The 17,544-nt window shown below is 28.8% G+C and overlaps 1 protein-coding gene across 3 annotated transcripts in view; it reads left to right on the forward strand.

Annotated features, from left to right (window-relative positions):
• Nucleotides 1-1,833: 1,833 nt before the first annotated feature.
• Nucleotides 1,834-17,544, forward strand: part of Lasp (LIM and SH3 domain protein Lasp) — a 35,871-nt gene continuing 20,160 nt past the window's right edge. The window contains exons 1-6 of one of the 3 annotated variants that reach the window (XM_067281902.1): nt 1,834-2,047; nt 6,998-7,092; nt 11,354-11,438; nt 11,680-11,881; nt 14,220-14,375; nt 14,566-14,679. In XM_067281902.1, coding sequence (XP_067138003.1) covers nt 1,976-2,047; nt 6,998-7,092; nt 11,354-11,438; nt 11,680-11,881; nt 14,220-14,375; nt 14,566-14,679 — 724 coding nt within the window. In that variant the 5' untranslated portion in view covers nt 1,834-1,975. Of the gene's footprint in view, nt 2,048-6,997; nt 7,093-11,353; nt 11,439-11,679; nt 11,882-14,216; nt 14,376-14,565; nt 14,680-17,544 lie in introns of all 3 variants that reach the window. The other 2 variants (XM_067281894.1, XM_067281908.1) reach the window with 2 other exon arrangements.

A 17,544-nucleotide genomic window follows, 5' to 3' on the forward strand; every position in this document is an offset into this window, starting at 1 on the left:
TTGACAGATGTAAACAAACAAAAAAAACACATTGTCAGTTTCGTGTTTCTTTCAAAACAAAATTTTTATTTCTTTTTATAAAAATTTCATCAATTATTAAAATTAGAAATTGATCATTTTAATTAACGGTTGTTAAAATTGACAATTTCTGACAGGTGTCTCTTCTTTAGAAATTCTTTTTCTTTAGTAAGAGTTGTTAATTTATTTCAAAATATGATCAATTCACCTTAAGAACGGATCATTCTTTTAAAGGAAATCTTAAATTTCTCTTTAAAAATCGCCAATTCCTCTGAAAACATGTTCAGTTTCACTCAAAACTCCTTAATTCCTCTGAAAAAGTCTTCAATATCATATTAACAATTAGAATAATTATGATAAATTCGAATTATCAAATTGTTTACTCCGCTATAAAATGACATTTTAAAGGAAATTTCCCGTTAAAAATATTTTAAAAAATAGCAAAAAAATAAATAAAATAAAAGAATATCAAGTAAACAGCGAAAATTGATGCACACCAAGAAAGTGAAAGATAAAATTAGAGAAGAAACAGTCCCCCCCCCACTTAAAAGTTCAGTTTCGGGTTGCAATTTTCAAATTCCCACTGTCCGTTCGTCCTTCCTTAATCTGGAGAACGGAGTTAGATACGTGAAAATCGAGACCAGATACGGGGAAACTTAGAGTCGGAGCTCCCGATTGACTATAGGAGCGATTTTTCAGATTTAAAAGCTATTTTAAAAATTACAGCCCGGCATTGTGATCACGTCACAATAAATAATTGCTCGATTTATCTAATTAATTGTTTTTATTTTTTAAGTTTAAGAAATTTTTAAAATTTAAAAGTTTTATGTATTACACATTTTTAAAAATTTAAATAAATAACTAACAGGGCCGGATTAACCAATAGACAAATTAGACAAATGTCTAGGGCCCGTAATTCGGAGGGGCCCGGCTTCAGTTCAGAATCTTTCTGTTTTAAAACGAGTTAAAAATTATTTAAAAAATTCGATAGGACAGGAAAGGCTGTCTTTAACAATGCTTACTAAAGAAAGAGACACACTCAAACGGCTAGATTGATCAATTTTCTGAAATGAAAATCCAAAAACGAAAAATTTAAATATTTTAAAGGCTGATTAATGGCTAAAATTATATACATTTTTCGTTGTACCAGAAACTCTTTTGTTGTACAATTATTATTGTATTAGTGTTTGTATTTTCTATTATTAATAAAAATTTTAAGTGACATTATTTAAGATTTGTTTAGAAGCAACTTATTTAAATGGAGCCCCAATTTAAATTTTGTTTAGGGCCCTCTAGAAGCTTAATCCGGCGCTGATAACTAAATATATTTTTTTTTATCCGTTTTCTTAAATTATTTTTCGATAAATATATCTAAAAAAAAAAATAGTCTAAATTTAAAAACGTCGTTCTTAATTATGACGTCATAACAATAAATCAAAATTTAAAATGTTTATTGAAAACATACAAATGACGTCATCAAGTTTATAAAAGAAAGCTAATTAAAATAATGAAAGAGAAGACAGAAATAATTAAAAAGTTCTAAAATTTATTTTTTCAAAAAGAAGTTCAAACGAAATTACAAATAAAAGAAAGTAAAAATAAACAAAAAAACTTTTTAAATAGACATGACGTCATGTAACTTTACATAACTTAATAAAAACGACGATATAAAAAGTTTGGGTAGACAAATTAGATTAAATAAATCTCAAACGAATTACGAACGAGGAAATAATTTAAAAATCGCACGAAGAACGGATGGAAATTTTTATTAATTATAACCTATGGCGACATTACGGCACGAGTGCGGGATTAACACGTCGACAGCGCCTTGGTGCGAACGGAAGTGGAAATCGTAGAAGTCGGACGTTTCGGTGGATTTTTCTTGAATTTTTGGTGTCGGGAATCTGTTAATTTTTTTTTTTTTTAACTTAAAATAAAGACTTCTGACATCGAAATAATGAGTTCTAAACGTTGTGCCAGATGCGAGAAGACCGTTTATCCGTTAGAAGAACTCAAATGCTTGGATAAAGTAAGTAACGTTGGTATTTAGGGTTAAGATTGAAATTGACAATTTTATTCGTTTGTTTGTTTGTTTGTTTGTTTAATCGCATTTTCCGATGCGACTTTCGAAGATGCGTAATTAATTAAAAATGCAATTTACTTAATTCAAATTATTTTTATTGATTATTTAATCATTCGCGTGCATCGCTTTTGCTTTCGTAAAATCGACATTTTTTTAATATATTTTTTTATTTCTCCGTGTTAAACGTCAAAATTTCGAGTGCATTTGTACTTGTCAAAAGATACATTTTTTATTTTAATTTTTATTTGTATTTTTTCAAACTTTTATTACGTAATTCTGACGTTTTTGTTGTTTTTAAATGACGCTAATTTGGTGATAAGCGCAGTTTTCGGTAGTGGTCACTTTTTAGATAATTTTGTAAATATATTTAAATAGTGACCCCTACCGGATTTTTAAATTTCTACCTCTGATTAGGGGAAGAAAAAAAAATTGTCTTGTTTAATAAATAAATTTTAAAATATTTATATTTAAAAATGATGGAATGAATATCAAATATCGTTTTGTTGCCTTTAAATGGAGCTGTTTTCGGTAAGGGTCACTTTTAGGTAATTTGTGTACCTCTATTTAACTAGTGATCCCTACTGGATTTTTGCATTTTTACCTCCAGAATTAAAAAAATATATATATAAATTTTTTTTAATTATAAAATAAATATCAAAGTCTAAATAACATTTTAAAAAAAAGTTTTTGTGATGATAAGGATGATTGGCTTCAAAAATATATAGTAGCATCAAAGATGTGGTAATACCATTGACATTTAAAAGCATAATTTGTGTTTAACTTTGACATTTTTTAAAAAAGTATTAGCTATTAAAAATCATAACATGGGTTTTACATGTAAAAAGAGAATAGATTCGAATTTTTTTGTGATAGGAATATTATAATTCTCTTCTCATAAGTCATACATCTCTTGAATCAATAGACGAGTATGCCCAATGCAAAGATGAAACAGTGTTTTATCAGGATGAAACAGATATTGAAAAAATAAAAAAAAGCATTAACGACATTACAAATTATAATTTTCATTCAAAGCAAATAGGCTTTCAACATCATTTTTTAAAATTATCTTTTATTATTCATGTATTAAATAGTTTAACTTTTCTGTTAGATTTTATACCTTGGCATTGTTCTATAAAGTGTGTACATTGTCAGAAGTGTATAGTAATTAATACACAGTATTCAAGATGCTAAATTCTTTGAATTCCATTTTAAATTTTTTGTATTTACTGTTGCTGGTGTTGGTAGAATTAATTTTTAATCTGTTAAAACATTATAATTTGCTCATGTATTGCCTTTTAAAGTGTGTAATTGCTGTTGATTTACCAATTTCTTCTTTGGTTTAATTAAATATTTACTCGAATGGTTTAAGTGACTGAAAATAGTCTACTTGAAAAGTCTGAACTAACCAAAATTATGTAATAATGTTTGTTGTATTTTAGATTATTGATATTATTTCTTAAAATTCCTGTAAACTCACATAATTGTAGTGAAATATAGGAGAATGAACTTGTATATTTGTTGCTTTTTTAACATTCTTTAAGGTGATGCTTATCTATAATGTTTTCAACGTGCGTATCACATTAAATATTTATCAAATATTGCTTTTATTATTGATGTTTTATCATAATTTGGTATAACCACAGTTTATATAATTGTTGAAGTTTAAAATATAACAATAATAATAATAGAAGTATTGCTGAGAATATAAGAATGCATATAAATCCAAGGATTGTATCCATTTACGGTGGTTTTTTTTTCTATTGGTGACAGCATAATGTTTTTAGATAATTTAAAAAATATATCATATTAGTGATGAAACATTTCACGTCTAAATAATTCATGTCATAATAATATGCATATTTATCAAATACTTAATCACCAATGTATGTATTGTTGTTATAATAAAGATTTATATTGATTCCTCTATATATATTAAGACATTTAATGATAAAAAGAATTTAACTCCTCAAATTATGCACTTATTATCTCATTCGAAGTGTACTACTTAATTACATATTATACAATTAGATAGCATGATTAATGAACATAATTTTCATAAAAAATATCTATACCCTTCAGCCGTGACTGTGATTAAATAAAATAATTTCTATTCTTTTGATTTGCGATCAATTTTTGTAAATTCTTCCAGTTTACCGTATCTTAACAGTCAATAGGAATATAATTTTTCTCCTATCATAAGTCATATCAATAGACGATTATGCCTGATGCAAATGCCAGATTCGAAAGATTAGTGAATGATTTTGTATAATTTCAATCAGATTGCACAAAAACTTGTTAGGTGAATAACTGAATCGATTGCTATATATTCCAATTAATAAAATTGATGTTATGTTATCTTTGACATGGTTATAAAGTATGTAAAAGAAAATTAGGTTATAAATAAATATTCTGTTGCTTTACTCGACATTTTAACTATATTGAATAGTTGCCAGAGGAAATTATTTTATAAAAAATAATAACTCTGCATTGCATCTATGAGCAATTCAATCTGGAGTGATGTATCTTAAAACAAACTGTATTGGATGCTAGCACAGTTTTTAATTTCCTCTGTTTTTATTCTTTAGATGAATTTCCCAAACAATTTCTGGAATTGGGTACATGAATTAATCAATCTTATGTTCTCAATTATCGTGGGATGTAATTTTAGAAAATTAGTAACACAAGGAGGCGAGTTAAATTATTTAATTACCCTTTAAGCTCTATCAAAATGCTTAAACTGGAAGAATATGTAATTAATTCAGATTTAATTCTACTAGAGATGTAAAATAACTGAATTTTAGTAATTTTTAAGTAAGCATAAGATTACTTTATTCATTTTCTCTGATGTGTATTAAATATAGTTGATGTACATTACTTAATTTATATTTAACTACGCCGATAAAATTATATATTGTCACTCGGTCATCCATGAGAAATTTCTCTGGTTGAAAAGGTTCTCGGTTTTGCAAAAACGGAACGAGGATATCTGCCGAAATTAATAAGTGTACTTGGAAAAATTAACCATTTATACTAATAGGTAATTATTTTTAAAGACATCAATGCTAAATTCAGTAAAGGAAAGAAATCTATTAAGAAGTTAACTTGCAATTATGAGAGAGAAATGTCTGTAACATCTGTAACTTCCCCCTTTTTTTTCCTTTCTCTTTTGTCTAATTTGCCATTATTCGAGCGCAGACCTGTAATTAATAAAGTAAATAGGCTAAATAAGAGTTGTCGTCCCGTTAACTTTCGCATTTAATAGAGTCTAATAAGCATTTTTGGATTATTTTTAAAGAACATATTATTATAAATTTTTATTATAATGATCCTTACAGCCTTACCACTACAAATGTGATACCCTCTCTTAATGTACCTACTCCTAAAAATATTTTCAAGATTTACGAGTTTATTGTTAGCATTTTAAACCAGATAGCAGTTAATGTATTATTTATTCTGTTTATCAACAGGTTTTTGCTATTAATACAAGAAATTACTCATGAAAGCAGTTTAATTTTATGATTAATTATATAAAAAATAGCATTTAGCTTCACCTCAAAATTTTTTTTTTTACTTCACTGGTGTTGTAGAGGGTGGGTTTTTTTTTATTTAATTTTTTATTTATAGATTGTCACCTTGTCTAAAAATAGCACCTAGCTACAAAATGGGAACTAGGGGTCAGACAAGTTTTTTCTATTCTGAATGGTGGCATTCATATAATCCTAGATTATTCTAAAATACTTCTCTGCTCGAGTTGATTTCTGTAGTAGCATGCTAAATAACCATTAAATACATATTGAATGGTTTGGGTCATTTATATTATTAATCATTTTGTAATTTAATGTAAAATTTATTAACTGTTTAAATCATTTCTATCCACAAGACAATGCAATTATTTAATGTGTCATAAATATTCATTATTAGTTGTATTTTTAAAATTGTACGCATTATTCTTGTCTTCACAGGGTGTTTTTTTTTTTTTTTTAATTGTTATACAAGGGGTGGAGAATTTGCACTCTAGCCGTATTTCTTCATAGAGATAAATGTGATAATCCTGTTTTCGATATGGAACATCTATTTGGAATTTCATCAACAGAAAAAAGTCGGGTGGTTTACTTTTTGTTAAGCAAATGGTACATTAAAAATTTAAATTCTTAGTATATTTTCTCGTATAGACTCTTGAATAAACTATAAATTTCCAGATATTTGCATTGATTTTACTTTAAAAGTGGCTGGTGAAAGTAGGAAGTTTATTATTTCTCATGTTTAGTGACAGATTGTTGACATAGAAAAACACTTTTTTCCCCTTTTTAATGTAATATAAGCATTGGTCTAAATGAAATGAGTTGATGGACATTCACTGTGTGTAAATTATAATGTCACATGGTTGAACTGAAGAGAATTCTGTTTACACTGTCAATAGAATAGATTCCTAAAATGGTAGGCATTTGTAATTAATCTTTACAGTATCCTAGAAAAATTTGAGGTCATCTGTGTTATTGTTGTAGAGAGAAAGTTGAACTAGAATTGATTTTTGTACAACTCAGTAATAATTAAATATTGTTACAGTTATTTCAACTCATGTAAACAATAATTTGAGTGGATTTTGAGAATTTGCTGCTTCTAGATGCCTCAAAACAAAGTTTTTGTTTACTATTTAATTCAAACAGATCCATATCAAAGTTCTTAATTTTTTTTTTTTTTTATGAGTTTGTTTACTTCAAGCTTAATTTTGTTCCAAGAATTTGGGAAGTGTTCTTTTTTTCTCTGCTTATTTAATATGTTGTTTATGAAATCTTTTCACTCAAAATCAAGATAGCTCAGTCTTTTAATAATTTATACTTTCTTATAACTGTAATTGATGTAAATTTACAGCATTAATATTTTATTTTTTACTAGATATGGCATAAATTATGTTTCAAATGTCAAGAATGCGGAATGACGCTGAATATGAAAACGTATAAAGGTTTCAACAAATTGCCATACTGTAATGCGTAAGTAGACCACAAACTATTTACTTAATTTTTCTTACTATTAATCCCTAAAATTTACATCATATAATGTAGAATAGAATTGTAAATCAGTTCATTAAAGGTCGAGGACGGGATTTAAGCAGCTTGTTTGCTGCATCGGTTTTTAATCAATCGGTAATGTATGCTAATAGAGTAGCAATGGTTCAACGAATGACGAACAAAAGGATCGAGATTATCGACAGTAGTTTAGAGATCAGAAACTTTGGAATTTGACTTTTAATATTAAAACTTATCTCAGAATGATAATGTTTGTGATGGATCTTTTGAAAGTTTAACTTTCAACGATTTTTAAACGTAATTTCACATTTTTAAATATAAAAATAAGTAAATAAACCTCTGTTTTAAGTTAAATTTATTGCTCACCATATAGAAATGCATTGTAGCCCAGTTTCTGAATGAAATTCTGGTTTGAAATAGCTTTGTGTAGCTATCTGACAAGTTATTTCTCAGATAACTGGATATACGAGATGAGTGAATACTTGGAAAACCTGCAATTTATAAATAATGCATTCTTAGAAGAATTATAATTTGGGAGTATTAAAACTTGTGATTGTCTAATTTTGCAATTAAGTTGTTTTATATAAAAACAATCAGTGACATGAGAAATTTGAAGAGAGTACAGCAAACACTCAAAGTTTTAGCTATTTAAATAGATGTTAGCTTAATATATCATTGTCCTCTTGGAAATTTATTGAAATCCAATATTAAAATATGATAGAATGAAAACTATTAAGAAATATATACACAAAAAATAAAGAATAAAAAAAATTTAAGTGATAATTATGTTTTGTTACATAAAAATTTAAAATCTAGGATTACAGAATGAAATAATTCATTTTTGATGTCAACTTTAAATATTTAGGTTAAAGGTGAAAGAAACTTTTCTTGAAACTATGATGATAAATATTTTTAAAATGTAACAGAGAGAGAAGAATTTACACTTCTAGATCTGCTTTTTAGGAATTTTAACTAATTTTTGGCATAACAAAAATTAAAGTCGGTTGGTGGAGTTCAGCAGTAAAAATGTAGAATTTGTTCTATCTTGAGACTAGTTATTTTCTATGAGTTCTAGTTGAAGCTTCCAGCTGTTCTGTACTTTTGCATAAACACTTCCTGAATAGGTTAAGTAGGCAAGATATTTAAACTAAATGCCTCCAAATTCAGAAGACTGCCAGCGACGTATTGTTCTCGGGCCAAACGTCCTAACCAGAAATTTCTTTTTCCATTTTAATATTTATAAAGGAACTGTTCCTAAATGTGCCACGTAACATTAATCATTTAAATTAAATGTGCGTCATTGTTGCAAAGGAAAATGATTATTAAAAAAAGAAAATTTGAGAAGTGATGCAGAGAGATTATTTTGCAGTATCATCATTATGAAAGATTATTTTCTGCAGTTTTTTCATTGATTATGTAAGAATTATGATGTTTGAATATGTAATATATTTGATTTGATAAAATGTCTTGAAATAAAAACATTAAAGACATTTTTATTTAAAATTCTGCTGAAATTCTGTATGTTGTAAACTATTTTCTGTAGTAAAAGATATTCTTGGAATTTGTCGACTTATACTGACCACCATATTTAGTTTGTAAGCAGCAAGTGCCATTAATAAAAATAAAGCATGTAGCATTCTCGAGTTGCTTATCGATAAGTTTGTTTAATTTATAGTTTTCGACTGTTATCAAACTTGTAAAAAATAAAGGAAACATCTGTTGAGATGTGTCTCGACCCAAAAGAGTGATTTATTGAAAGGATAAACATTTAATTACGGACATGATATTTCTATAGTGTGTGCGCAGTGTAATATAGGATGCCTTATATTAATTTTATCATTAAATTTTTTATTAGATCAGTGGTTGTGTGGCCATATTTGTCACTTAATCTGTGCATCTAGATATATAAAGATTGGAATATTAAGACATTCATCATGGTGGGAAAACATCTGACTGACATCTCTCCAACATAGATGACAACTTCTTCTATTTTAGATCTACGGGTCATCAGTTGGTTTTGGCACTCGACCAAATGGGGCCAGTCATTGGTCTCCTGTACTCTTTTATGGGAATGGTATCCCAGAACTATTAAAATAAACAAACTTAGTTATATTTTAGTTAAGTTAAATTTCATCACCTCCTCTTTGGATTTTAAAAGGTGGCAGTAGGATGCTGCGATTGTTATGTAAGACCAGATGGGATCAAAATACATCCACGTTCCTCGGAGACAGATGTGATTGATGGTGACTGACTGACTGACTAGCTCGGAGTCTGGATGTAGTTATTTTTGTTCTTTTTCTCAGTTTGTTGACTGTAGTACAACGAGGAAATTAATAGAAATCATAGCTAAGTTCAAACACTTTTTGTTGATTTAATTGAAGTGTAAACTAACCCGGCAGGTGTTCCGCATCCACAAGCGACAAATTTTTTAGTAAAAGTCAGAAAAAAATAAAGGAAACTCTTCTGCTGGATATGGAAAATCTTAGCTGGAAGGAGGTCAAATTGGTTAATTACATGTCTCATTAAGGAAGAGATAGTCATGCCTATTAGTTTCCTTTATGTTTGTTTCTTATTGCTTATCATCCACCATTTATTGTGTTTGAGGTTTCTGATTGACTGTTACGTGTATTTATTCGCTTGTATAGAAGGGTATTATGGATATTATAGGTTCAGTAAAGTTGAAAAACAAGGCGTTTAAGTGCGATCACGAATCGCCATTGATTTCAAGCAGCCATCAGAGGATTTAAAAGATTGACGTAACAATGCCCTTTCTCGACTAGTTCAGTTTGCTTGTCCGTCGGTTACTAGGTCATATTTTGCATTCTGTAACTTCGACTGGCATGACCCATATTCAGGCAAACAATAGAAATCGGGCGTGTTGATGTCTGAATAAACGTAACCACTCGGAAAAGATGATGATAATAATGTGTGTGCCTCGATACGCGAATAATTCCAAAAAAAAAACGCTCTTAACCACGTGATCTTTTTTCCGCTATTTCTGAAATCCACACCACGTGGTTTAGCGTGGATCGCGGTGTTTTGAGGTTAAGTGGCGTTTTAAAGTTCACTTCCGGTTGTAAAGTCGTAAATGAACTTACAATCGGGGTTTAGTGGAGTATTTCGCGGTTTTATCTCGTAAGATTGCGCGAAAAAAAGGACCGGAATATTCTTTAAAACGGAGCTACGAAGCCGTAAACACGTGGGGGTGGAATTAATCAGTTTGGTGGTCACCGGGCTAATTTTAACTCGGAAGTGCGTCATCGGTAGCGTTTTCGACAACCCGTTTTTAACCGCAGCTGCGGCTAGAAGCATCCACTCTTATTACGAAAGCCGTTAAAGTAGGCTGCTTTAAGAAGGCGGCTTAGCTGTCATTTCCTGCTATGTAATTCTGATGTAGTCGTAACTGCTACGTCACGCCCTCGAGATATTTCCATATTCAGACATACTGGAGTAGGTCATGTGACAGTTTCGTTTCGGGGGGGAGGGGGACGAAGCTCATTAACGTGGCGTCGAGTGTTTATGGCGATTTCGTAAATGTGTATCATTTTTCTCGATCGGAAAACGATTAAAACGAATTGTTTTCATTTCTAATTTGAGGCCTGCCTGACTGGTTTGTCACCAAAACTGAGTTTCTTTTGGAGGGTGGGAGGTTTATTAACTCAATAAAAATAATTTCGCTTTATGTAACCACATTATTTTATTTTTTTTTTGTTTGCTTTAATAGTGGAAACTTTGTTGTTGTTGTTGTTGTTTTTCTTTTTCTTCCCATTTTAGACTTAAATAAAGTGTAATGCTGGCCACGTTTTGATGGAGTAATTCAGACAATAAAGATTTCTATCCTGCGAGGAGTTGTCGGTTTGCGTCTCGTATGCGTTGAGACGAGTTCTCCCACTTTGAGCCCAAATTGACTAATTACTAAGTTTGTAGCCCATCCGGTACAAAGCAGCATACTTAAAATTGGTCATTAAATTTTATAAATATTTAATTGTCTAGTTTATAGCTGATAATTATCATGTACTGTTATACTCTAGGTAGATTGTAAGTCTCACTGTTTTTGGTTCACATGTCCTAGCCATTTCTCCCTTCAAAATCAAATAAGCTTATTATAGCAGGCTTAAAGTGGTATGTAGAGAGACTAATGCCTTCAACTAAATTTACGGTGTAATTAATTAAAGTTAAAAGTTTTTGTACAGTTATATTTGCAAGTAATTGTTAATTTTTGCAGTCATTGTCCTCAAGCCAAGCACACTGCAGTAGCTGACACACCTGAAATCAGAAGATTGGCAGAGAACACTAAATTGCAGAGTAATGTGAGTTATTTTAATGTACTTTTCAAAAAATAAAAACAAAGTCGACCTATCCCTTTTATCTTCTACTTTGGCTCATGTTGGAGGGTCTGCGGGTCTTACTAATTTTTCTTTACGTTTAGCTGGGGTTTCTTCTATCAACTTAATTAAACAATTTTAACGATAAAATTACCTGTTATTAAAAGGGTACATAAGTTTCTTGCTTATGTTGATATATTGGTAACTCAAATTTTTTATAAAATAGGTGAAATACCATGAGGATTTTGAAAAACAAAAGGGAAAGGTTACACAGGTTGCTGACGATCCCGAAACTGTACGTATCCGTAATACCTCAAAAATTATTAGTAATGTTGCCTATCACGGCGATCTCGAGAAGAAAAAGCAGATGGAACAAAAACGTCATCTCGTGCCAGAAAAGAATGGCATACCGCATCCTGTGACAAATGGTATGCAGTTTTTTTTGCTTAATAACTTCTTTTTAGATGTACAGTACATATGAATATATGAAAATGATAAACGTGTGCGTTAAGAAGTCGGTTGAATAGCAAAGGACGCAGCTTAACATATCTTGGCCGGATCATCTTGAAAAAACCGGAGTTTTCCTATACAGCAGGCATATATCTTAGTCACATCAACCGTCTGGATGTCGTTTTAAATATATTAACATATTTGGGTTTTAGTGTCTGGAGTTTTATTTCTATTTGTTGTTGTTTATACATTCAATAAATCCTAGAAGAGTTAGGAATTTTCGCTTTGTTTTATGTAGGATTAAAGGATTGTGTATTTATTCAACAGTACAAATTTAGGATTTATTCTAACGAATATTATGTATTTTCTTGTTAAAATTTAATATTCAGGTTTTAACACAAGTTCATTTTATATATACAATTGAATTTGTCATTGCTACATTTTTAAAATGTTTTTCATTTTTATAAAATGAAAATCCTTGATTATAAGGAAAAAATATGTAAATTATGAATTTACATTCATAATTATATCCATTTTTACCAGGTTTATGTCTTAGAATTTGAATTTATGAAAAAAGTAATTTTCAGTCTTGTTAATAAACAAGTTTGTCCACATCAATTCTTAAAAAGTTTAATTGTGTTGTACGATATTTGTAAGTTATATCGGTACGGTATAATTATGGTCTGCGTATGTACTTTTATTTCAGAAACTAAAATATTTCTAACCAGTTATAAGCTTGCATTTTTTTTTTTTTTTAATTATTTGGTTGAAATATTTTTGTTGTTTATATTTGTAAATTATTCCAGAATATTTCTATAAAAAAGAATTAAGGGCATTTTTTATAAATAGAAACTGATAAAACCGACTCTCGAAAGAAAAAAAATAATTTGGTTATCAAGTGGTTTTAGGCAATTTAAAATGGAGATTTAATCTGTCATTTTTTTCAGGGCTTTACAAACTGTCATTACATTACAGCTTTGTAAAGCCATTATCAATAGAATGTACAAGGATCTTTACTAATTTTATTATAAAAAATATTTTTGTGCATGATTGTTTCTGTAAGGTATTTACCATTTTCTTTTGTTTGGTGTACTGTTTTAGTTCTTTAGTTGTTTCTGGAGATCTTTTTATGTAGAAATGTGTTTTGAAGAGAAAGTTAAAAGAATTTTACAAATATTTATGATAAAATTAATTTAAAATAATATTTTTTGAATGTTATTTTAGTCCTTAATTAACTGTAAGAAATGATGATGGATGACCTTGAACCCATTCCACTGATATTTTACCTGCTAGAAAAACATTCTTCATGAATCTTCAAACTGTTTTTGACTTCCTGTGGAATATTTTCTTATGAAGGTTAATAAACGTCTTATCTGATGTTTCATAATTTTGATAGCTCTTGAATTTACTTAGTTCAGTGGCTTGTCTTTTCTGGTTTCATCTAAAGTTTAATGAAGATTTTCCCCCTTGTAGATACTGCTTTGATAAATGACTTTTACAGAATCATACTCTGGAAACTTGTCAATGTTATTCTTAATTTATAACCAGCAACTTGTTTAGATTACTTGGTGTCTGAAGTTGTATCAGATCATCGTCTGTGAAGTTCAAACTTGAATATTACGAGGAGTATGACCTAAATTTGCTTTCTTGTTTATTCTGAGATTGTGACTGAGATATATGCGTATCAACTCGAGAATGTGTAAATTTTATTAACATCCATCAAGAAAATTTGACTTTTAAATCGTCAAAGTTTAAAATTCGAATTATATTCTGTTTGAGTTGTATAAAAAAATCATACAAAATAGTAGAATAATTCCTTACTATCTAATATTAAGATTGAGGTGAATATACAGTATGTTAATTTGATATTAATATATGATTATCACACTGGAAATATTGCAATACTTTTAGTTTTTTACGAAATTCAGTAATTCTTTTGTCAGTCTGTAATTTTATTTTTAAGAATAGTTTAAGCAAAATTATTAGAATTAAAATTTTTATAGCTAGCTAGAATAAGAATGTAAGTTTGAGATGCTTAAATATTTTAAAATGTATAATGCTTTGTATTAAATAATTTTATCGTAAATTACTCGGTCAAATAAGCTCTCTAAGAAATAAATAAGAATCAATGTGAGGAAAAAGTATTCCATACGTTCTTATTCTAACCAGTTTACGGTATTATAAAACTTTAATTAGAATATTAATTATTACCCAATTACTAATATGTATTCTAATCATATAACAAGAATGATTGATTAAATTTCTTCCTTGGCTCCTATTATTACCAATAATAACACTTATCGTAACTTATAGCAGCCACTGCATCACCACCATCTCCCTCGCCACAACCACCAATGTCACCTTCAGGAAAGATAGCAGATTATGATCCCATGATACCCCCAGAAGCCCATGAATCTCCCTATTCCTCCAAACTTAGCTCTACTGTCATCTATACATCCCAAGAGGGACCAGGTATCAATTATGCAATGGAATAAAAATATTTTTGATTTTTTATTTCTTTCCAATAACACTTTACTCTTCTGACTTCTACCTCAGTCGTCCCATTTTATCCTATGTATTTTGTTTTTATAATTTTAGTTAATTTAAAAAGATAATTTATTTTTATTTCTTTATATGTTTTGTTTTCTCTGATGATTCGCAGTTAACAGTTATCCCACACGTAAGATTGGTTCCATTGCTGATTATGACCCTCTAAACGAATCTCACGCAGCTGGTTACAGAACAGATCTATCAAATACTCCAATGTACTGTGGAGGTGAGATAAACCGAAACATTAACAACTCAGAAGAATTTTGAATTTTTTTATTTTTTTTATTTTGAAAGTGTTTTTGAGGCTGGGATTCTTGAGAATGCTTTATTTGAAACATTAGAAATGTAGCATTGATGCATTAATATATAAAAAACTTAAAGTTCATTTTCTTAAATAAAATATCAATAAATTAAGTTGCATTTAAATTTTCTGTATATATTACTACAAAATCTGGTAATTAAATATTTCTACATGTGATTTTATGATTACAATTTACTTGCATTTTCTAATGTATCAGTAGTCTTTATACTAGTATGCAGGAAAACAACCATGTGTAGTAAATTCTTCTTATCGTAATCATGGATATTGTTATTGTTCATTTAATATTAAGTTAACAGGTTCCAAAACATTGAGTTAAAATATACTACAGAAACATCTCTTATTGTATTCAGCATTTGATCATTGTCATTGGCTAAATGAGCACCTGTAAGGTCCATCTTCACGCCTGCCACAATTACAATTTGTTATTAGTCTTAACCAGTTCTTTAACTGTTGTTTTTTCATAATACAGTACTTTAAATTGCTAGAATTTCTTCAGTTATATGCTAGATGCCATTAAAGATAGTAACAGGCAAATGATACTGCTATAATTAATAAATCTTTGTTATACAATTTTTTAACATGTCCTTTTAATGTCAGTCAATATAGCCAGAGTTTCTTATGATTGTAGTTTTATTTACTTAGTTCACTTAATGTTATTGATACAGACAAGTGCCCAGGTGTTACATTAAGCTAATTCTACTGTATTTGTAATTTATTATTCTCTTGCACTAATTTCACTAAACGATTAATTTTACAACATTCAGAATGGTTTAAAATTTTGTTGTTTAAACTTTACATTCTTCTTTAACTGCACTTAATTACTAATTATGTATCAACACACACCAACCTTTATAATGCAGCCTTTTAATTCAAATTAATATTTTCTGTGGGGTGTAGTACAAGTAGCTTTTCTTAAGCATATTACTCTTAATTTTGGGGTGAGAGACTCGCATCCATAAGCGTATTCTCCATATTGAATTCCATTAAAAAATTAACTTTGTTTAAATATTTTTGCCATACAGATTTTGTATTTTTATTTCAGAAGCTAACATTTAACAGCAAACAGAATATTTTTCTAGTTTAACATATCAAAATTTTAATACATGATGATATTATTTGACTGACATAGAATACTTCAATAGAATTTTTTGTCATTTAAATATTAATTTTGATAACACAAATTAGCTTTATCTATTAAAGTAGCATCTAAAATTTTGTTTTATTTAAAATAATTCAGAATATTGTTTAGAATAGCATTTAGTTCTTTCATGAATAATAATAGTATTATTTTATAGCTTGCCAGAAAGAAAATATTTAGTTAAATTGAAGAAATTTATTTTGTAAACACATATACAATTATTCTAAATTAGTTTACAAATAAATTTATCGTCTATTTCATCCCAGATAAGAGAGGATTTTTCTAACAAGGGGAGGGCACGACCTGGGAAATTCACTTTGGGATGAGACTTGGTATATAGGTAGTACTCCTTTAGGATGTTCAATCCTCAAAACAAGAAAGCGCAATGGCCAGCCAATTTTAAGAAAAAGGCCTTTAAAAATTCGAGCTCGGCTTATGTACTAATAAGTTTCGCTAGGCCGGCAGCTTCTGAGCAGCTCGGTTGACATCGTTCTTGGCTACCGCCAAGTCGTTCAAGGTTCAAATCTCTGTCTCGATTAGTATTTTTTTTTCTTTCTAAACATTTTTTAAAATAAGTATTTTGAATATATATAAATATTAAAATTTTATTATAATAAATAATTTCATTTAAAAAAATGTTTAACACATATTACATGTCATTTTAATTATAATAATACAAAATAATTAATAATAATAGTTATAAATAATTAGTTATGAAACAATAGTTTTCATTTATTATTCTATTGTATCAAATTTTTCAAAGGTTACTACTCTTATTAATTCTCACCACTTAAAAATAAAAAGTATAAAACATGTCTTTTATATTCATTCTTTACTTCCATTTTAACAAAAATAAACAACTAGAATGTTTCCAATTCCAACAGTATTATATAAATGAGATCCAATTTAACACTTCAGTGTGAAAAGTATCACATTAGACTGACATTTTCAACAGCAAAACAAGATTTTTCTCAAGGTCATAAAAATGTGCATGGACTTATGGACTGACCTGATATTTGGAGTGTCAGTTTACTTTTGGATTTCGAAGAGATCATAGTGTTCCGTAATATATCACACCATAATACAAATAGTTTCAATATTTTACAGTAAAATGTCTGTGAATGAAGATACTATGTTTACCAACAGTTGATGATGATGATTATTAATATACTTATTAATTATTTTGTATTATAATAATTAAAATGACATGTAATATGTGTTAAACATTTTTTAAATGGAATTATTTATTTAAATAAAATTTTAATATTTATATATATTCAAAATACTTTTTTTAAAAATCTTTAAAAAGAAAAAAAAAATACTAATCGAGACAGAGATTTGAACCCTGAATGACTTGGCGGTAGCCAAGAACGATGTCAACTGAGCTGCTCAGCAGCTGCTAACCTAGTGAAACTTAGTAGTACATAAGCTGAGCTCAAATTTTTAAAGGCTTTTTCTTAAAATTGGCTGGCCGTTGCGCTTTCTTGTTTTGAGGATTGAACATCCCAAAGGAGTACTACCTATATACCAAGTCTCATCCCAAAGTGAATTTCCCAGGTCGTGCCCTCCCCTTGTAAGATGACAAAGGATGATATGATTAATTTTATAAAGTTACATAAACTTGGTGTTTT

The sequence above is a fragment of the Centruroides vittatus genome, unplaced genomic scaffold (assembly GCF_030686945.1).
Source record: "Centruroides vittatus isolate TY-2023 unplaced genomic scaffold, ASM3068694v2 contig_120, whole genome shotgun sequence".
Classification (NCBI taxonomy): Eukaryota; Metazoa; Arthropoda; class Arachnida; order Scorpiones; family Buthidae; genus Centruroides; species Centruroides vittatus.